This window comes from Acipenser ruthenus, chromosome 14 (genome assembly GCF_902713425.1).
Source record: "Acipenser ruthenus chromosome 14, fAciRut3.2 maternal haplotype, whole genome shotgun sequence".
Lineage (NCBI taxonomy): Eukaryota > Metazoa > Chordata > Actinopteri > Acipenseriformes > Acipenseridae > Acipenser > Acipenser ruthenus.
This window is the reverse complement of record NC_081202.1, coordinates 32,900,295-32,923,604: the sequence shown is the minus strand read 5'-3', so window position 1 is coordinate 32,923,604 and position 23,310 is coordinate 32,900,295. Positions and strand designations below refer to the sequence as shown.

The following is a 23,310-nucleotide window of genomic DNA, read 5'->3' as shown; positions in this document are numbered from 1 at the left end:
GAATGTAACTACGTTATTTTCTTAACATAAAATGTAATCTGTTACCACATTTAGTTTCAATTACAGTTACAAATTACTGAAAATGTAATCAGATTACAGTAATGTGTTACACCCCAATACTGGGAGTAGAATAACTTAGTCAATACTTAATAGTAATGAATGTGCTGCGGACCTCTCATGCGTTCATATACAGTCGACGTATTGCAGAGAATGCCAATTTTACAACACAATCAGAGCCAATTTCCTATTTTTCTTTTAATTTTTAATCTGGTTACCATCCTATGAGATGCACTGGACACTGAAGCCCACACATGAAGCCCTGTGCTCTGAAGCCTGTGCAACACTAATAACAGAAAATGTAACTTGCAAAATAAAACATCACAAAATATATTAAAGATGTATTGTATAAGATTTATAATTAGTAAAATTAATAAGTGTCTGATTGTGAATTATCAGACTTATTATTTTCAGCCTTCGTAGCCTGAAAGGATTTCCTTAGGAGAAGGCATTTGTGTTCTGTCTTACGAGTGATCGCTGTGTGAGTTCTTGAATAGTGTTATAACGCAACAGCTTAATGTATCGGATTCTGATTTTCTTCCCACAGAAAACCATGTATAACATGTTTAAAGCATTGAAAGATGGACTGGATGGGCACCGTTTCCACAGGCATGCAGTATACGAGATGTATCTCCCCTTTTCAAGATAGGCCAGTTCTCTGCATATCTGAAAGACTTTGACAGAGGGCTGGTTGATATGTAGAGCGACTGAGTAGTAAAGTCCAACATTCAAAGGTTCACGTAACTCCAATAAAGGACACCTGCAACACGATGATTCTCGATAATCTTCACTTATCTTTATTACTCCGTATTTTTTTAAAAGAGTTTTTACAGAAAAGTCATGGAAAGGGCACACAGGTTTAATACAGTAAATATGAGCAGTGTTAGAACATGCTGCCTCCTTGCAGCAAACAGCTAGATTGTCAGATGCTTTGCAATTTTATTTAGCACCCTAAACTAAGGCTTGCAGCTTCTGAAAAGGATTCATTTGTTCCTGAGGTCACTGGAGTTAAAAGGTACTGGTAAGCTGCAATATAAATGTAGCCTTTCATGAACACGCCACATGTACTGTGTCAAATTTGCAAAGTGCCGCCCATGGATAGAGAAATCTTTTAATTGTGGCTGTTTTTTTAAAAATGTTATTTTAAATTTTGTTTTATTAAAACACAAAGAGAAATACAGGTGTGTATATATATATATATATATATATATATATATATATATATATATATATATATATATATATATATATATATATAAATAAATAATCTGAAAATGAAATGTTAAAAGTACAGACCAGTAGCTGTATAACAAGGAATACCGTTTTTTCCCCTAAATGTGTATAGGCACATGATACAATTCACACGTGGTTTTTCAATTGTGGTTTTTCACACAATGATATGATGATCCACCCAGTACTGAACTACCAATGATCTCTCTTCACTGTAATTCTCATTCTTTCAACACGTCACGCGGTCCTAGCCTAATTCATTAATACCCTAGACACTGTCAATACTTGCAAAAGCCTTTTCGAATAGTTAACTGTACAATAACTACTGTCAAATAAAATACATATTGGACTGGAACCTGAAGAGTTGACAATTACCAAGTCAAGTGAAATAGAGCCCTGGATTACAGAGTATTTTTCTAAATATATTATCTGTAGATTATTGATTAAAACAATCATTAAAACATTTTACAGAGAGGTATTACAAAGCAAGACTTTACAAAAACAAGAACAGGTTACATGTACACATGTTATAGGTGCTTTTCAACGGGTAGGTGAATTATAACTAGCGTAACTAAAATGAACAGACTGTTATATACTTGTACAATAAACACAGACAGCACAACACACTGCATTGCAACCCCTATTTCCTTCAGATTAGCACATTATGTCGCTGCAAAAAGGCTGAAAACCTTCAACTGAAAGGTTCACGTAAGCTGAGGCCATGTTGATGCACGGCTCTCCAAAACCTTTTCCCATCAAGGGTCCAGGACTCCACTAAAAAAACTGAAGGTTCCACAGTAAATTTTGGGGGTCCCATTGAAAATGTTGGGGGTTCAATGAAGTATAAAGTCTTAATATAATGGTACACACTTTTTTTTCCTTTCTTAATTCATTACAGTTTTGACTTTTTTTAATAAGAAACAAAACACTAAAAGCCACAAACATATATTTTTTTTGTCTAAAAGAACGAAGAACAAACCGGCATAGCAGTAGAATCCACAAAAGCAAAATTTCAACTTGCTCTTCAATATTGCATGTCCAGAAAACACTAAAACTCTAGAAAAGTGGGAAGTGAAATCCTGCTTTCATTACAGTTCTTAAAACTGCATCAACATAATTAATATCAAACTTAAAATCAAGGGGAACTCTTTTTTGGGAACAATTATTTTTATTGATTTTCTTTTTTTTCTTTTCCCCCACCCTTTGGGAACAGGGAATTGGGGGAGACAGTACAAAGGGGAGCTCTCTTTAACATATTTAATACAGTCTGCGAGTAGTAGGAAGATTTAAGATCGCATTTCTTTCTTTTTCTCTATATATCTAGCGACAGTCATTTGAAAAATAAACTACCATAATTCTGGCAAGAATTAACAATCAACCAGTAGACCCTTAAACCTAGCAGTATTACTACAGTACAGGTGCAATACAGTGGAATTACGTCATCCACACTCTTTGTGACATGCGTCTTTTTTGGAAAGTCGTTCAGCCTTTTCTCATGCGTCTGCGACCTGAAATCGCATAAGGTCAGATAATGTTAATAACATTTGCTGCATGGTCGGAGCGAAGCTGCACAGCTTTTATAGCTGTCTGTGCCTGATGTATCGCATTCATCTGCGACAGAAGTACGGCCGAACCCTTACAAAGCTTACACCTCACACAACGCAGCTATATTACCTGCATGATTTAAAAAAAAACAACAACAAAAAAAAAAACACACAGATGCAGACAACTGCAAACCTGAGTCCTGACAAACTATGTGTGTGTAAAGACATGGGTACAGACAGCCCTGAGAGCCTTGTGTTGATGGATGTGATCAAATCACCAATTAACTACATTGCATACATTTACCCCCTCCCCTAATTACTATCCTACTAATTAAGTAATTCTCTATTTCTTACATTTACCAGGCTCACTAACTAATGTATTTTTTCAACCTCAGGGGCCTGCTTCTGAAAAGACTCCTAAAAGCTGAATTTCTGCAGTAAGGTGGTTTAAATTAGTTACACAGGGGAATCAAACCACAGCTGTACACCCCACTAGAGACGTTTCTATCAAAACAGTTCACTTCACAAATCCAGCTTTTAATAATGAGACCCAGTGGTCGAATACAATTTTTTTTTGCTGGAATAGTTAGTCAACTGGTAAATAATAAAACAAGTATGATTGGGAACACAAAATAGGAAACATATCAGGGATACAATGAAGATCCTGATGATACAAAGCTCTCCAAAATGTTTGTTTCTTTCTTTAATTCATACAGGGAGAAATGACTAAGAGATGGTGCATGAATCTTTTGGTTTTGGTGGTGGGGGAGGAGGTTGTGAATAGCGGTATGTAGTTGGCTTAGACGTAAATGAAGTGGTGGCTGGAGGAACTGACACTCTTGGGGTGTTCACGTATGTATAGACTGGCTTAGGCTGTGGAGCTGGCGTTGGCTGCATGACATAACTAGGTGTTGGAGCCTGTAGTGGACTGTCTTCCTGATACTGTATAACATACTCTGGGTACACCTGCTGTTTCTCAAACACCACGTAAATGGATGGGTTGAGGGTATCGTCTACGCAGCTATCGTAGAAGTTAGTATCCCCGCCGTCTTTGGAGGGAGGGCGCAGGTATCCGGAGTTTCCCTTGATGGACTCGCCCACCAGAACCCGGGTCACAAACATGGTTCTGGAAGAGGAGGAGGAGCCGGTGTAGCTGTGAGAATACTTGGCATCCCGTGCAAAGTAGCTCCCTGTGAAAACAGAATTATTAATATAGACCACACACAGCATAATATGAAGGTTATGTGACATCACATCTAATGCTTTATAAAACGTAAAGTAAAATGGAAATGTGTATCTTTGATGACTTTAAAAACCAACTCTGGCATTGCAAAGTCATCTGTTTCTTTTCATCGTGCTACAGTGGACCCTGCTGTCCAGGGGCCTAGTGAGCTCAAGCAGACACCTACAGGGCTGGCCTTTGTCCTCCAGAGGTCGGTAACTCACATCCGCTTGTGTTCCTGGGTGTAAATGAGGAAGCTGGCCATGCTTTCAGTATGGCACAGCGGTCAGCCTCATTACCTTTTCCATAGGCGGTTCCGTGTGTTCCACAGATCCTCCAGTCAAAGTTCTGCTTGCAGATAGCGTCGACGTAAGCAGAGTCTGTGCCATGGAACAGCAGTTTCTCATTGACATTCCTCCCTCGGTTGTGCTTTTTCATCTGCTCTGCTTGCCTGGAACGAAAAAAGTTTTGCAGGATTTCTTATTTAAAACGATACTTTTTAGGTTCTTGTGTGAACTGAAACATCCTGTACGGCACAGCATACTGTATCAAGATCAGACAACCTCGTCCTTAGAAACCTCTGTAGTGACTGATGGATGGATGCAGAGTGGTTGGGGTAAGCTCTTCACTTATCTTGGTTGGTACATGATCAAAACAACATGCAGAACAGGGAAGCTTATTTTCTTGGGGGGCATTATGTTTTAATCTTTCCAAATACAAATGACCATTTAAAATATGTGACATATGATTTTTTATATTTATACTAGATCTCCACATTTTCATACCTGATAGTATGCAAGTTTGCAGATTTCACCCAAACAGTCTAGCACTTTGTCATGTACAGATTCCTCACGAGGGGTAGTAATTGATGCACCACTCTACCTAACTCTGTGACCCACATCTGTGTAGTACCCTCTGTACATGTGCACTATCTGTCCCCAGGACATCTCATTTAGGAAACAGACTGTGCAGAGCCTTAACATACCATTGAAAGATCTCCCAGAGAGACTTGTTTTGGATTCTTTCAATTTTCTTAATGGTGAATCCAAACATGGTCTTCCTGAAGAGATTCTTCACCTTGTTATGTTCCTCTGTAGACTCCAGCACCTCAATCCTCTGCAAAAACATTACACAGGAACAGAGCGCTGAAATCCGATAGAACTTCAATCCAGTGCCTCGGAATGACCGAGTAAAGCATCACATCAACAACAGGTAAAACAGAAACACTCAGGTGGCAGATCTCCACACCACAAGGGAACCGACAGTAAGTTTAGAAATTCTAAAAGAAACTTTGCACTGCAAACCTGGAAGACATTCATTCAAAAAGACTTCTAGTCAAAACACTTGGCATTGAATTGATTGCCGTTTCTTTTCAGTACTTGTGAATCCGGCACTAGTGAGTGTTTTAAAGTTAAGGATGAATTTAAGATTCACAAGTACGGCAGTGACAGACATCCCATTGTATCTGCATGTTATTTTAACAAAAGCAAAAGATCTGCATGGTCGGTGCTTAGCTGTTTAAATCATTTAGACACCACAAAAAAATGTGTTACCATTTCATGTACCAATTCTAATGACCTTAAACAGTGTTCGGTCTGAATACCGCTGTTATGCAACTTATAAGCCCAATTGATGAAGTGTATTTATTTTTTTTAGTGCTGGGACGAACATGGTTTTTCATGTTTGAATATTCCTTCAAAATGTAAACAGATATTTGAATACTCTTTCATTTTTAAATACTTGGAAAGCTAAAGTACAGTTTGTACTATAAAAAAAAGAGGAGGTCTGGTTGGGAGTAAAAGAAAGCCAGTGGCAACCCATCATCTGATAAAGAAAGGAGGGTAAACACTTGTCTGTACAGTAGAATGTGTGTTATTTATTTCAGACATCATTTTTGCACAATATCTTACAATTGCTGTTATATAAATGAATGCAGTATGAACGGGGTCATGTTCGCCTCAATTCATTTTAAGCAGGGTTCTGTTAAAATACTCAGATATTGTCCCAGCACTATTTATTGTATGTAGTTAATGCTACTTTCTCTATAACCCAAATGGTGTAAAAAACAGTAGTGGATCTTTTAATACTGATGTCCGACAATCTATAAACCTGATTCAGTGGATTTTTATTCTATGTAAAGTGTGTCTATATACCAGGCCATGGGAAGGACCACAGCTTGATTCGTTTCAAGTTCAGAACAGCAGACTCCAGCATGTGGAATAGAAGGCAGCAGACATGTGGCTCCCAAGATAAAAGGCTGTTTATTGAAGAGTTAAAATCCTTTACCTTGTATCCTGTCTCGGGCAACTGGGATTTATCCCAGTAGGTCGGAACAGCTTTGAAATTGGGAGTAAACGACCTATTGGGTCCACTTTTGCTAGAAATAATAATAAAAAAAAGATAACGTCATTAACATACATATCCTTCTCCACAGCTGTGTATACTAAACCAGAGCTCTCTGTCTCAGGAATGACCTCCATCCTCCCCATGTGCACAGGGTGGTGTACTAATGAATTGTTACACCCCTACCACATATACAGTAGTTTTCAAAAGTTTGGAAATGACAGCCGATTTACAGCAAGACTAGGGGTGGGAATTGTATTGCCAATGTTTCCTGCCTCAGACCCCTTACTTACTAAACACCCTGGAATAGAGAACTGACTCCTCTTTTAAAATATGCTAAGGATTTTAATGAGCAATCCGTCTCAAGGTCAGTATAATTAATTTACTAACAATGCTGAATGACTGGGTATATAATTATTGTTCATAAGATAAATTGACAAACTGCCCACGCAATTAACAGATTGGAAAATCTATAATATTCTCAATGTGTTCCAATTAAGTTTTGCAGTTCCTCGTTACCGTTTTTTTATGGCCTCTGCATCGCTTCTGGAGACAAACACCGGTCGCCTTCGGACGTGTTTCACGGTCTTATACCGTTTGTTGATCTGGATCATGTCTGAAAAACAAATGCTGTTAAAATAAAAAATAAAAAAATACTACTGCTCCCCTGGTGGGCCTAAAACAGACTGCAGCCGATATAAAAACACTGTAGTCTGAATACCGACCCACACCAATGCGACCCATCAGGTCATTCCATTGGCAGATCAGCTAATCCAAACCAATGTCTGGGTCACACCATGATCAGGGGTTGTCAACTAAACACAAATCACAGTTTCCTCGATGCGTTATTTACAGGGCTATTGACCAAACACCAGTGTTTTTCGAATGTGTCATGGAGGTAATCATTACAAATCGGACGGGGTACAGTGGTTGTTCATTCACTTTCAGGCACGCTTACATTTCTCCCTTGTACTGCAGGAGGTTGGAATGCTTTACAGTGATGTTACATTACCTTTAAATGAGATCACATACTCCTGATGGCCTGCTGTGAACTGAAGCACTGAGCTGCTGTCTTCCATGTATTTCTTCTCCAGGTCTTCACTTGTGATGGATGAAGCATGGTGAACGTCACTCTATTGATTGAAAAGCAAACTTTTGTCTTGAATTATGCTTGCCAGTCAGATACACTGCTTTCTTTTTAAAAGGGAGCGGGATACTGGTATGGGAGTTAACACAAAGTGAAAGCATGGGTAAGAGTTGTAAACACCAGCAAAGTATAGTAAAGCATATTAATAAACATGGCAAACCAATGTAAACTAGGGCAAAATGCATAGAATAACCATGGGAAAAGCAAAAGGATATTATTATTATTATTTATTTCTTAGCAGACGCCCTTATCCAGGGCGACTTACAATTGTTACAAGATATCACATTATACATTATTTCACATCATACAGATATCACACATTATTTTTACATACAATTCCCCATTTATACAGTTGGGTTTTTACTGGAGCAATCTAGGTAAAGTACCTTGCTCAAGGGTACAACAGCAGTGTCCTCCACTGGGGATTGAACCCACAACCCTCCGGTCAAGAGTCCAGAGCCCTAACCACTACTCCACACTCCACACTGCTGCGTATACAAGTTCAGATTGGTTAAAACATTGCAAAGTCAGCATGTGCTACTTGACCGTGATATAGGGGATACCCCTGTGCTCCCATTGCCACAAAGCAGGGACCTGTTCCAGAATGTTCATGTTTGGAACTTACTGAGGCTGCGTATTCCATCCACTGTGAAAACTCATCCTGCCAGTACCAGGTCCAGGCTGTGGTCAGGATGAAGTCAGGTCTGGTGACGGAGGAGACAGTGGAGAGGCGCCGCACTTTAGCTGCTCCCTGAGTCATTGTCAGGAAGTCTACAGGTGGATAGCTGCTGCTGCAGTAGCAATAGAGAGTTTACTGTACTGGTCTGATTAGACACCAGGCTTGGAATATTTCCTGCATTAGAAAACTTGTCAAGGTCGACCAATCTTATGCAAGGATGAGAAGAAAGACACATAAGAAAAGTTTGGGAACGGGAAAAGGCCATTCTAAGGTGATTTAATTTAGTAAGACAGAATTGAAATGTTCCCAGTGTTTTAGATCCTACTATGTCACCTGGTAGGCTATTCCGTGCATCTGTGTAAAAAAGTGCTTCCTACCTTCCATTGTAAACTTACTTTTACTCCACTTCCACTTATGCCCCCTTGCTCTTCTCTCTGTGCTAAACCTGAAGTAGTGTCTTAGGTTAACATTATCTAGAGTCTGGATTCCAGACTGTGGCAGGGCAAAAGCTTTAAATGTAAATAGTTGGAAATATAGGGTTGGCAGGGAGGGTGTTAAAATCCTCTCTGCCATAAATACATGTGAGAATGTGGCTGGAGCCTTAATTGAATGATTCATGGTTAATTAGGCTCCAGCCACAAATCCTTTGTTTGAGATTGGTGTGTAGGCGAGTGGAACCTGTGTTAAACAGTGCTGTGCTGTGGTTACTCTAGGTGTGGGTCTAACTACTGTTACTCTCAGCATATCTTGTGCCAGTATATTTAAATGATTATAATCCTGCACAAAGCGCGAGAGAAATACAATACTAGAGATTCAGCCCCCAGCACTGGTGCACTGATGCTGGGGTCTCCCAGCCGAACATACCTGCATGTGTTGGCCGGGTCACAGAACTCCTTTTCAATCTTTTCATTGTTGGGCAGAGCTGACCAGCTCAGCCCCGCCCACACCTCCCACTTGTAGGGCATGTCGAAATGGGCCTTGAAACACCGGGCTGCAAAGAGAGGCCAAATTACATGCCAAACTTTTGCAACAGCTACACTAAACTGTATAAACCAATTGCAACAGGCACAGATGTCGTTGTCCATCCATCAACAGTCCAAAGCACCTTTGACCATTGTTCCATAGTCCAATTTCTGTGTTCTTGTGCATATTTTAGCCTTTTAGTCTTGTTCCCCTTTCTTAACAGAGGTATTCTTATTGCAACACATCCTTTAAGTCCTGATTTCAAGAGTGACCTTCGTACTGATTTGATGGACAATATATTATTATTATTATTATTATTATTATTATTATTATTATTATTATTATTATTATTATTATTATTTTTAAACAATGCGTACGTGCTGAAACTGCCTCACTGAAAATAAGAGATCTAGTTTCTAGGAACATTTATCCGGTTAAGCTTGTTTTGTAAACATTATTTAAAAGAAGGCACTAAGTTTGTTTTTAGTGGTGAACACATTTCTTACCTCCATGTTTGCAGTCTTTCCTGACAAAGTAGATGCATATCTCAGTTTTATCTGTAAAAAAAGATATATTATATATTCATTTATTTATAAAGCATCATTCTCCAGCCAGGTATGCTAATACAGTCCTCCTTCATTGCACAGGCAAGTATGTCATGTGAAAGGTGCCACCGTGGTGCTTTAGCAAGGGTAGCAATATAACTAGGTTCATTAAAATAATACCACAGAAACTGCATGTTAGCTAAGAAAATGACAATTTCACTGGATGAAAACCAACACAATGACCGATTTATCAAGGTTTTTGTCCCAAAGGGAAATTAGCAACATTGCATGCAATAACAACAAAACTAACAGCACAGAGGGTCAATTTAAAAGGACTCCAAAGCGTTCCAAAATTGTTTTTGTTCTGTTTTTCTTTATTGGGCCTGTAATGGGGACGGTGTCTTGTCACTGGCTTCCTGGACGCATGCGTGTGTCTGCAGGAGAGAGACAGACAGTCCGTCTGTGACACGCTGACTACTGTGTTTGTTTAGAAGGAATCTGAGCCAAGGATTGGTTGGTTGCAGATCTTTGACAGGCTGGTGGGCATGTCCCGGCAGAGCTTTTCACTATAAAAGGGAGCCGCTGACACCTTCCCCCGTGCTGAGCAGCAGTATGAAAGGCAGCATTGTCCCAGAAACCTCTTAGGAACTCTTAGATGAGTGAAAACGAGCGACGACCGCATTTGTGACCTGGGCCGCTTGCTCGTACAGCAGCATAGTATTTAGTTAGCAGATTTTATACCTCACCAAAGAGGGCATTAGGTTCCTAAAGCAGGGCCTCTCTTTATAGTGGGAGCAACTTTTATATGGTAGCTCTGTTTTCCCACTGTATTTTATTTAGTATTTTCGTTCTTATTTTGTTACTACTGCTAGTACCATAGTGGCAGCAACCTATTTTTGCAACTGTAAATATTTGTAAATAAATCATGTGTTCCTGGGTGGCATTTCAAAGTTCCTGTGTTTCTCCCGTTTGTTAGCAGACACCCACAACCCCCCTTGACAGGGCCCAATTCAAGGGGCTTTAACTTATTTAAGCTATTTTAAAATGTTTTTTTTCACCGTCTTTTTATTAAATAAAATGTTGATATTTTGTTTGTTTTTAAAAGAAACCAAAAAAGTCCATAACAGCTTGATAACTTGATTTCATATAGTTCATAAAAAAAGTACTTAAATATCTCCCAATGTTGTGAATAGGGCCTAATAGGAATGGACTGGTGCAAATGGCCTTGCTGAATGAACCCTTCAAGCACAGTGCGGATCTGCGTCTCACCCTGATCACTGGCAGTTGAACTGCTGTTCTTCATGTTGAGGATGTTCAGATAGACCGACGGCAGAGTGCTGATCAGCTGTTCGGTTAGCCCCCGGTCCGTCAGGATTCTCAGCATGGCGGGGTCGTGGAAGCTGTGGGACCTGCTGCACGAGACCCCCTGTCTGCAGTGCCCCCTGATGTATTGTTCGCAGATATGCAGCCGGGTGCAGTTCGCCTGGTCGGGACAGGAGCCATACTGACCGCTGCCTTTATTGAATGAATAACACACCTGCAGGAAAACGGGAGTCAATACTGGACCTGGTTCACCCTTGCATAGTAAAGTGTAATAAAGCACACTGAAAGAATGGTAAAGCATAGGTAAGCATTGTAAAGCACAGAGAGGTATGGTATAGTATATTTAAAAAAATAACACACCACATGAAAAACTGTAGTAAATGCCCAGTATAACCATGGGAAAAGCAGGGGAAAATAGCAAAAAATACCATGCAAAAAAACAGTGGTAAACTTATGGGTACTCATTTACCGCCTCATTAATACTCTGTACATTACAAACTAAAACAGTAAATTATCTTTATAAAATAAATAATATCTACCTTTCAATAGTGGTAACATGTAAAATAAAGTGGCTAATTACTTAAATAATCTAAACTATAGCAGGGATGAAAATCAGAGTTTAGTAAGACACACCTAAGCTGGCTACCTAGCCACTGTGCCTAATAAAACTTTTATTATGTATCCCAGGGATGGAAATAAGACTCCTATTGCATAATAATACACACCTGAGCTTGTTACTGTACCCAGACACTGGGGCTAATCAAGCTTGGATTAAAACCTGGAATGGAAGAAGCTGCTGTGCAATACGAGTCCCTGTATGGTATTAATTTGTTACAAGAGAGTAAGGCCACATTTTGCTGGTCCCTGTACTGGTTTCACTGGACTGATAGTCTTATAGTTTGGGAAGACGTTACCGGTGGCAGCAGCGTTTGGTCGTTCTGAAGCAGAAGCAGGCAGAGTTCCTTCCTGTCCAGATCCTGGAGGTCGTGGTCTCTCAGGACTTGAGCATTGTGCTGCGTGGTCAAGTCGTGGCAGAAGCGGCATCTTCGTCTGCAATCAGAAAAAAAACGCTGCGTCAATTTTGTATGAAATCCCATCCTGAGACCAGCACTGGTTTCTCGTGTTAAAGTAATATTTAAAAAAAAAAAAAAAACACACATTTTTCAATATTCTTTTATGTATTAATTATACCATTGTAACTAATAAACCCTGCGTCCTATCAAAAACAGAGAAGCACTCATCGGTGCTGTAGAACGTGCATTATTTATTTTGGATGTCATGTATGCAGTGGTTTCCTCTGCACATGGAACATCTGCTTTAGGAACTAACACAAAGAAGGTCAGTTTCCCTCCTCCATTTCAAGCTGTGCTTGTTCAACATGTCTGTCCCATGAGTCATTTGGAATGGTTCCATGTAGTGCCATGCTTCTATCTGCCACGGGGACATTTTAAAGGAAACATTACTGGGTACCTGCAGTACCTGGATACGCCTAGTCTTTTACTCAGGTTATTGAACTTTCACACGAGGACATGAAGCAACACAAAGAATGCATCTTAGTGAATGTTTACTGTGCCATGCAGTGTACTGCACCTTTTGGGGAGTAATATTGTAGTTTTTTTAATTATGTGATAAATGTACAATGTGGTGAACAGCTCTATGAAACCTCCAAACAGTCATTGCAGAATAATGAATAATTTCACAAGCTTAACAATCTACAGATAGGGTTAGTTAGTATTAGTTAGCTCGATGACGAGCAGCTGGCTAACTTCCCATAATAAAAGCACAGTAAAGTGTAATACAGCACTGTAAAGCACAGGTACGTATGGTAAAGCATATTAACAAGCCATGCTAAACTAACGCTTATAAAGGTTTCCCATAGTAAAAGCACATCAAAGTGTATTAAAGCACAGTGAAAGCATTGCAAAGCACACAGGGGTATGGTAAAGCGTATTAACACTAGAACCGCCATGCGGGTCAACTGTGACCCATTTTGCATTTAAAATGTTAATTACTCTTCCGTTGTAAATCGTATGTGTGTCAGTTTTTGACTTTTCCTAAATATATTAATTAAATATACTGACGGCGTTTGATAGCCAGAATCACAAAAATTATAAAGTTATAAACAGTTCTACCTAGAACCGCCACGTGGGTCAACATGACCCATACATTACAATACCTGTCTTTAATATAACGCAAGATATTCTATTTTTGTAAAAAAAAAAAAAATTAAGCCTTTGTAGACTGACTACAAAATAGAGATTGCTATGATTGTGGATTTGTCAAGATGCCAACTCACTGAAAGCCTAGTTTCTTATTTTTCAATATACCTGGGAGACAACAATCCTTCGTTTTGTTTCATTTAGTGCATGCTAACTTCATTTAGTGTACACAATCCTAACTGTATGCTGGTCAGAGCTTGTTAGCACTGGTCAGGGCTACTAGGAGCTGGTCCGAGCTGCACAGAGCTGGTCCGAGCTCCTCAGAGCTGTGCAGAGCTGCTCAGAGTTACTCGGGGGCCACTCAAGGCTGCTCAGGGCTGGGCAGAGCTGAGCAGTGCTGGTCTCTGGCCAGGACTGCTCGGAGCTGGTCCGAGCTCCTCAGAGCTGTGCAGAGCTGCTCAGAGTTACTCGGGGCCACTCAGGGCTGCACAGTGCTGGGCAGAGCTGAGCAGTGCTGGTCACTGGCCAGGGCTGCTCGGAGCTGGTCCGAGCTCCTCAGAGCTGGTCCGAGCTCCTCAGAGCTGTGCAGAGCTGCTCAGAGTTACTCGGGGCCACTCAGGGCTGCACAGTGCTGGGCATAGCTGGTCACTGGTCAGGGCTGCTCGGAGCTGGTCCAAGCTCCTCAGAGTTGTGCAGAGCTGCTCAGAGTTGGGCGGAGCTGTTCAGGGTTGGGCAGAGCTGCTCAGGGCTGCTCAAGCCTAGGCAGAGCTGGTCAGGGCTGGGCAGAGCTGTGCAGAGCTGATCAGGGCCACTCGGGGCTGGTCGGGGCAAGTCAAAGCAGGTCAGGGTTGGGCAGAGCTGGTCAGGGATGGTCAAGGCCAGTCAAAGCTGGACAAAGCTGGTCAGGGCTGCTCAGGGCTAGTCAAAGCTGGTCAGGGCTTGTTCAGGAGACTTGGTGCTGGGTGTGGGAGATGGTTAAACTGGTCCATTGAAAGATTACATAAGAATCCCTTTCATGTAGTATTCTACAGTCAACTCTTTGTTGCTTGCAGCTATGGCCAAAAGTTTTGCATCACTTGTAAACAAATATTTTTGCTTCATAAAGTCCAATGAAACCTGCTGAATAATATTACATTAACATATTGAATTACATACAGCGTTGTAGTTTTCCATAATCTTAACAGAAAACTGACAAATATATTTGCTGTGAATGTTGCTTGGGATTTTTCCCAACAGTTAGCTTGTTACCAGCCCCCAGCAGTTGCTGGAATTTCCAACAGAGTATTGCTATTCTTTTTTAATGCACTGTAGTCTTTGTGGGAAGGGCTTAATCAGCTGCCTGCTTGTCTGGATAACACAGTGGCTGACACGCAAGCAGGGTTCAAAGGAGCAGGAAGTGACACAGTTAAAACTATCTCGACCAAATGTAAACAAAGTGGCCTGCTTTCTGACTAAAAACAGTACACAGAGTGCTAAAGGAACATTTTGGTTAATATTTATATGTAAAGACAATACAATTAACGTATTCACGACTATTAAATTAAGAAGCTTTGTAAATAGAGCCTGAGCTTATTACCTATGCTCTGTGGCTAATCAAGATGGCAGTAAAACCTGGAATGGGTGAGACTGGTATGCAATAGGAGTCTTATTACCATCCCTGTGGTCTCTTCCTGTGCCTGGGCACCCAGCATGTAAAATCAGACACAATTTACAGCTAATAGATTAATTTTGGACAGCTGACTTAAGAATTTTAGGGGCAGCAGTGTGGAGTAGTGGTTAGGGCTCTGGACTCTTGACCGGGGGGTCGTGGGTTCAATCCCCGGTGGAGGACACTGCTGCTGTACCCTTGAGCAAAGTACTTTACCCAGATTGCTCTAGTAAAAACCCAGCTGTATAAATGGATAATTGTATGTAAAAAATAATGTGTAAAAAATAATGTAATTGAATGTACAAAATAATGTGATATCTTGTAACAATTGTAAGTCGCCCTGGATAAGGGCGTCTGCTAAGAAATAAATAATAATAATAATTTTATTGTTAAAGACATTTTTGTAATTAACGTATTTTTGCCAGGAACAGCACCTTTTCCTTAACCTGCTGGAAACCAGCAGACCACCTGTGCTCACCAATGCTTAAAGTCCCACCTGTATACTCTGTATATTTTTAGTACTGTGTCTTGAGTATTCACTCTCGCTTTTTTGGAAATAACCCGACAACTTAAGTATTTTCTTTACCATAGCGATGTATCCCATGAATGCATACAGACATCAATGAACAGAGATGTATCGTGGGTACATTATTATTCCTATTTATAAAATGTATGTCATTTAAATTTTTAACGTCATTTTCAGGTTTGCTGCTCATTACCAAATTAACTGTGATAATTCGTTTTAAGTGAAATGTGCGATGAACTAAACTACGACTGATAAGACAGTCCGAGAAAATAACAGACGACCAACTGCGTTTTGCAATCAAAAATTACTTTTTGGAACACTGGAAAACATGAATTATATTTTCCAATGAAGTTCACAAGCTCTGACTTGGTTATTTTATACAGCAATTCGCTTTTCTTATTGGAGCTAACTCGGCTTAAATGAAGTTCTACTGAACCCCCCCTTTCTTTTCGAGTAGGGCAGCGTTTTGTTCCACAGTCAAATTTGAAACTATTTATTAAAAAAGACGAAATGTCATGATTACTGACGTTTAAATGCATACAAAAAACGACAACTTGTGCATTTAATTAAAAAAAAAAAAAAAAAAAACACAAAAACCAATCCAAGATCTTTAGATATTTATTATTTACTATGCATGGCGATATCTTGTATCCATTTTGCTGGTAAACAAAATGTCACTTACCTGCCCCTGTTATATTGGCACTCCCCAAACAGATAAAATTTGCAAAGATGCAAATTATTGCAGTTCTCGCATTCCTTTGCTTTACAGAGCCTGACGGAGGTTTTAGCAATAATTTTGTTGCCACCGTTGATTTGAACTACTGCGAACTTCTGCCGGTCTCGCAGACTTTGTTCCAAATGACTGTTTGAACCAAAGATACCACAAGACCCGATATTGGCGACTAATTCGTTGTAGTCCAGAGCCCCATTATTGGAGCACAGAATTTTCGTAACCGTGGAAGCAGTCATGTTTAGCCTACACTGTTCGAAACAATCTGATTGCCAACAGTACCTCCCTTGGTCACTCTGCCCTATGGAGTAAACACGAACCTTTTTCTGATGAAACGAAACTGAAACTTATGCCCTGTATTAAATATCATGCGCAATTGCCTCCCTCAGCTATATGGCTCAGTCGATAGATACATCACTCACTCGTGGTGTGGGCTTTTCATCCAACTGCGTTATGCGAGAATAAAATCGGGGTTAACAATACGATGTAAGGGGTAAATAAGACGATAGAAAATACTATTAACCCAGCAATGTAGAGTGTCGTTTCGAAATCTGTACTTTTTTTAAAATTAGGCTGCAACAATAATTTACAATTCAATAAATAGGCCCTATATTATAGTTCAGTAAAGGTTTCCTAAGTGTATGTGTTAGGCTTCATATTTTGCGTACTGCGCTTGCCTAGTATTCACCTCGACCTCGAAGTATGACTCAGAGACGGTTTTTGGAGAAGGGTATAAATGCAAGACGTATTGGGTTTTGGGGATGGAACCGCATAAAATTCTCGCGTTTTAATTGGTCCTTGTCTGTCCGAGGAATATGACGTCAACACGAGTGGGAACGCTTGGACTCCAAGTTGGAGGCAATGCAACACCGTGATCGGAGAGAGGAGAGAAATTTTTGCTTTCCAGAACCTTTCAATTAAATATAATGTGGTGTTTTGCTGTACGATGGGTGACTATTAGTTTATATACATTTTCATGTTATGCACAAATGTAAGAATTGGCATTTAGTGGTGATCAACTTTTTTCTTTCAAATAGCATATATCTATAGTCGTTTGCATGATTTATTTTAATTGCAAATATATATCTTGCCCACTATTACAGTTTTGCTACAGGATGCATTAGTTTTTCTCTAATGTATTCACAGTAGTTTCACATATAGACTGCTCGTTCTCAAGCTACGTCCCAAATTCTGGGACGCTTTGCTTTTCAGTTAATGTCCCATTCTGGGCCGATTTGGTTTTCGATAACGCCCCACATTCTGCGTAGGGGTTTATCAAACGTCAACATGATAGAAGGCGGAATTCAACATATTTTATTGACCTATCACACGCAAAAAAACAAACAAAAAACAAACAAAAAAAAACAACAATAAAGACCTATATCAGGTATTTCACTTATGGGTTTTAAGAGTCCAATGCCCTTCAGCAACTTAACATGAATATTATCGTATTGTATTGGTCAAATAGTCCTTATCCAATCAGTTTAAACTGTAGGCTATAATAGTGTTTAAACAGTTGGACTATGCAAATATAATGGAAACAAATAATACTCCAAGCCATAATACATTGTAAAATACTAATGATTACATCTAGTGAGAGATTACAGACATTGTGTGGAAAGTACAAGTAACGTGTAAATGTATGTGCATTTACTGTGCAGTCCTTCCCACTTGGAAACATCTACACTGGCCATAAAAGGGTTAACTGCAAGAGTGATAGAATGACACAAGTTAATTGTATCAACCTGTGTGACCTACATACTGCCTAGATTGATACTTTGTTGTAGTTGATACTTCTGACAACCCATAGGCAGTCCAGATACTGATAGAATGCCACATGTTAAATGTATCAACCTGTGCCTTTTAATAACTGTCTAGATTGATACTGTGTTGCAGTGCATACTTCTAATCGTCCACAGATGGAAATGCCTGACATTCTAAACAGCTTGACATTATAAATAGGCTTGGTAGTTTTTGACATACATTCCTAACAAAACTATGACATTATCTCGCCAAAAGCTAATACCTAAGTCCTTGGATGTGGAAGTATGTTGCATTTTACTCCGCATGTAACAAATTCCTTTTATAGTAAATACAGGCAGCTGCTGTTAACGAACGTTAAAGTGTACATTTCTTTGAAATAAAAAAAGCAAAAGAGAAAAATGCATCCATAGTGACTGCAAATATTTTAGAAACTCCACCCCACTTAATGATAACCTGTCACTAACGCAGCTCCAGGTGGAAAAGGTGTGATATTGTGACATCACAGAAGCACCCATCAAATTCTGGTACCTTCAATACAGGAGAATTGCCAAGGTATGACATATTCACATTGTGCTACCTTTGTACATAGAACTGTGAAGGTATGAAAAAAACACATATGGGTGTAAATGAGAGAAGGAAAACTGTACTAATAGAAAGGATTACCATCCAACACTTACTGGGACAGAAGACTTGTAGAATGAGTGTAGGTGGGGCATTTGTTAAGAAAGTTTACAAACGAGAGGAGGCCATTCAGCCCATGGTGTACCACTGAAACACATTCAAACCATTTGCTTACTTGATATCCCTGACTATTTAGATTTGTTATGCTGATTTATGTTGAGCGAATCTATGTTATAAGTAAATTACGTGTTGTGTGTATTTAAGAACAACACTTAACTGAGCCAAACAAAACCAAAGCAGACATACTCTTCTGATAATGGTACTGAAACATCCACCACCAAGTGTTTAATAGTGATGGATCACAACTCCATATGCAAGTATGATTATTATTTGTTTATTTAGCAGACACCTTTATCCAAGGCGACTTACAGAGACTAGAGTGTGTGAACTATGCATCAGCTGAAGAGTCACTTACAATTACGTCTCACCTGAAAGACGGAACACAAGGAGGTTAAGTGACTTGCTCAGGGTCACACAATGAGGCAGTGGCTGATGTGGGATTTGAAACCGGGGACCTCCTGGTTACAAGCCCTTTTCTTTAACCACTGGACCACACAGCTCATCCAAGATAAAAGATAAAGAAAGTATTTTATGCATGCATTGCACAAAACATGTATAATCCCTGCAGCCATTTTTTTCTTAGTTCAAATCTTGCAAATGTCTTGTGTAATCTGTGCATCACTAGCATTACTTAACCCTTTCTGCATGTTTATATATAAGGCATTAAACCCATCCTTATCCTTGTATCACTCTTACATAGTTCTTGCTTTATGGTATTATTAGGCTTCCAAGTCAGAATGGCTGGGGAGCCTATTGTTATTGTTAGGACTTTTCTTCTTCTTCTTCTTCTTCTTCTTCTTCTTCTTCTTCTTCTTCTTCTTCCTCCTCTTTTATCAACTTCAAACAGCTCCTGTTTGCACGCAGTGTAACCAATCAACATGAAGCTTGGCAGGTATCATCCCGTGTAGATTACAGTTCAGATACAAAAAAAAATTGCGGTCCTGCGTCAACCAAGATGACGGCCTGACCTTTCAAAATCTTCTTCTGAGGAAGCTGTGAACCGATTGATCTGAAACTTTGCATACGTCATCAGCAACCACACCCTCTTCAAGTTTGCAAAGCAGAAGTTGCTGCAATAAATTTTACTATTAAAATGGCTGCCGCCAAATTCACCAAAACGCGCACCAAACATCAAACTGCTTCTGTTTACAAACCGTTCAACCAACTAACTCTGAACTTGGTAAGCATCATCCTGGGGGCAATGGAATTCAAATAAGGAAAAATTGCGTTCTTTTGTAAAACAAGATGGCCGCCAGAACTACATTTTCTTAAATTTAAAACTACTTCAGTTTATAACGGTTTACTTGATTAACTCCAAACCTGAAAACCATCATGCCTGAATCAGTACAATTTACTTTTTCTAAAATGGTGTTTGTGCATGAACCAAGATGGCTGTTTGACACATTTTTTGGAAAAAAACTTTCACAATCTTCTTCTGGAGATCAGTAAAGTTACTGATTTCAAACTTGTCTGTAGTGGTAGCTTCAATACTTTCAGAGCTAAAACGTTTCAGCTTTCTTTCTATACATTTCATTGATTTACCAAACCAGCTTCCTCCACTTTGCATAGAGGCATCAAATGTTATCATGTTAATGAGGGTGGGAAACAGTTTTTGGAATCCCAGGTTATGTCACCTTTTTGTGTTATTGGAGTTTTGTACACATTAAATGTAATTTAAAAAGTTCTCACTAGAGGGCAGTGTTAAATCATTTATTTGGAATGTGTACATTCCGTGTACACAACAATGCAGTTGCTAAACGTGCAATATGACTGTGAAAGGGTAGCGCTCTGGCCAAAAAACAACTCTACTGTTCTACAACTTTCTACTGTTATCATATACACACGCACTGCACAATAACACAAAGCAAAAAATTTTTAGGAAAAGGAGGATGCGTAGAAGATTTATATTGGACCCCGACGCCTCCGATAAAACGAGGGGAGTGGTTGTGCAGTATTTGTTAGCCTGTTTTTTTTTATGGCTGGTTATATCGCGGCCCTCGATATAATATAGCGGATTTGTATTGGACCCCGACACCCGCGATATATCGAGTGGGTGGTGTAGTCTCAATGTTTATTTATTTACATTAAATAGGCATAAGTGTAAAATATACCATTTTAATGAACAGTCTCTCCCACAAGTGTTGTGGTACCCCAAATATGATCCACTTACAAAATGACTCGGTGTGACATTTTCTCTTCATTTTACCCTAAAAAATGGGTTACTGGCTAAGGCCTGCCAAGGACAGAACTGCATTGAATATTGTACCAGTCTTGGTAGTCACCACCCAGGAATATCATGTTAGGGTAAAATAGAGAACAAATGCTCCACCCAGTCATTCAGGATTGTTAGTAAATTAATCATATTTCAGGGTACCATTCTACTTGTGAGACGTCTTGCTCATTAAGGTATTCAGCACATTTTTAAAGAGGAGACAGCTATCTATTCTGTATACCCAGATATTAGTAACTTAAAGGTTTGAATGAGTTAAACTGGTCAATACAATCACCACCAGTAGTCTTGCTCTAAATCAAATGTCCACTGTATGCTCAAAAATGTTAGTTTGACAGACCGACAGAGGAACAGATGCCTTCACACTGTAGCTTGTGCTGAAGCATGTCCAGACATGGTTTTATCTCAACTGAAAAAATGCTTTGTACAGACACAGACAGACAGACAGGGTCCCTATATATACTCCAGATTGTGATACTGTGTATACCTTATGCTAAAGAATGTCCTTTTCAAGAATCATCGTCATTAGATAAGTGGTTCTCTAGATATATGTAAAGAATGGCAGTGTGACATGCAAACATGCGATCGGACAGGCAGACACCCTCCACAGAACCACAGATTGTGATACACCCCATAGCTTGTTATAACGAAGGGCCTTAACATATCTCGTCACACTTTGTCAAAGGATTCTCTAGATCAATCAATCAATTTATTTTTATATAGTGCCTTTCATGGCAAGTCACCGCAAAGCGCTTTACAAAACAAGCACAAATTCAACTACAATATCAAACATTAATTGCAATAAAAATACTGACAATTAAAATAAAAAAAATGTCTATTTTCCAGAAGCTTGGAAAAAACAGTAGGTTTTTAATAGAGACTTAAATTCTTCCAGTGTCAGAGTTTCTGACAACTGGAGGTGGGGAATCCCAGAGGGAGGAAGTGCTAGTAGAAAAATGACTTCCCAGAGTGACACACCTAAATAAGGGATAAAGGGATGCAGCAATTCAGAGAAATATTCCCCCAACAGCCTTATCAGTCAAGAGTAAGATCTTAAATGTAATATGAAACTATGAAGCAGCAGTGCAATTTTTCCAAAAGATGTGCAATATGCTCAGTCCTTTTTGTACCAATCAATATTCGTGCAGCTGCATTTTGATAAAAGAAGAGTGGCTTTCAGACAGACAGACAGACTCCATACATCCCCAGATGTAACGTGGCATGCAGACAACTCTCACCCAAATTAAATGAAACAGTAATGTAAACCTTAATGCTTCAAAAAATAATGCTCACTCAAAACAATCTATTGGTTTTGCAGAACTTCAGATTTTGACTTCAGAGATGCTGGTGTGCCAAAAAGAAAATGCAATGGCGATCGATAGAGATGATTTACAACGTTACTGGAATTACAAAAGGCCAATCTGACAAGAAGACCTTGTGGACAACAGGTGCTGGTGAGATTTTTAAAGTGGCATAATATAAATATAGACTGGATTTCTCATTGGAATGTAATGTAATGTAAGAAGCTGACCTCTAGGGGGCAATATATAGTAAATATGGACTGGAGAGGAGGCTAATAGTGGGAAACTATGGTCCCCAAGGGAAGAACTATAGTTACCAACAGGGGACTATAATGCCTGAAGCTGCTGACTGAGGGCATTGTCCCCTGGAGTTTTCCGCTATGAGCTGAGGTCTGCAGTCCATATTTGTTTTATGAATCAGTCAAGAAAGTCATGTTTTTTAAGTCCATAGCGCATAGTTATTACATTTTTTTTGGCACAGAACTGTCCGTCTGACTTTCTCACTGCGACATAGAATTCTCGGAGGAGTCAGTTGAGTTTGTATGATGATTTTAATGTTTGCAACATCTTTGTTTTGTAGTGTATTTTGTGATTCATTTTCTTTTACGTCACAATCGCTGTCCAGGAGGTCCAGATGTGGGTTTGTCTGCCAGTTTGCTTTGTTGTGTGAAGAGAGTTCAGGACGCTCAACTTAGGACTGTGCTTTATTACACTTTGCTTTAACTATGGGTAAGGGCTAGTTTACCATGTTTTTTTTTTTTTTTTTTTAATATGCTTTAGCATGCCTCTCTGTGCTCTGCAATGCTTACCTGTGCTTAACCATGCTTTCACTGTGTTTAATTACACTTTGACATGCTTTTACTATGGGAGACTTTTATAGAAGAACCACAAGCAGACCTCAGCATTACCAGCAATGGCAACACAATAGCTTTGGTAGAAATATTGCACTGTGGTCCTGAAACAGTAACACATGGCATGGTTTGCTACCGTGGCATTGCCATAATCACAAGTATCACCCAAATTGCATATGAAAAGATGAAACATTTGTCATATAATAACTCAAACAAGAGTTTGATTATATGCATTAAGCATATAATTGGTATTATTATAAGGTTTTTAACGTCATCACACAACCCTGCCTGTGACACACACTCCACT

General features: G+C 39.5%; 1 protein-coding gene across 1 annotated transcript; it reads right to left on the bottom strand.

Annotated features, from left to right (window-relative positions):
- Nucleotides 1–831: 831 nt before the first annotated feature.
- Nucleotides 832–16,835, bottom strand: LOC117419835 (protein mono-ADP-ribosyltransferase PARP12-like). Its single transcript, XM_058986398.1, has 12 exons — nt 16,069–16,835; nt 11,968–12,103; nt 11,000–11,267; nt 9,692–9,742; nt 9,087–9,213; nt 8,169–8,334; nt 7,409–7,529; nt 6,916–7,012; nt 6,340–6,430; nt 5,039–5,169; nt 4,353–4,504; nt 832–4,021 (listed from the first exon to the last, which is right to left on the bottom strand). The coding sequence occupies exons 1-12, from the start codon at nt 16,353–16,355 to the stop codon at nt 3,558–3,560; spliced, it is 2,091 nt and encodes a 696-aa protein (XP_058842381.1). The 5' UTR covers nt 16,356–16,835; the 3' UTR covers nt 832–3,557.
- Nucleotides 16,836–23,310: the final 6,475 nt, after the last annotated feature.

Excerpts from the sequence above, each read along its gene's own strand:
- LOC117419835 (XM_058986398.1), bottom strand. The coding sequence starts at position 16,355 with ATGACTGCTTCCACGGTTACGAAAATTCTGTGCTCCAATAATGGGGCT. Across the intron at positions 8,335-9,086 it reads GACCCGGCCAACACATGCAG|CAGCAGCTATCCACCTGTAG; the intron begins GTATGTTCGGCT and ends TTGCTACTGCAG. Across the intron at positions 7,013-7,408 it reads GTATGTGATCTCATTTAAAG|ACATGATCCAGATCAACAAA; the intron begins GTAATGTAACAT and ends TTTGTTTTTCAG.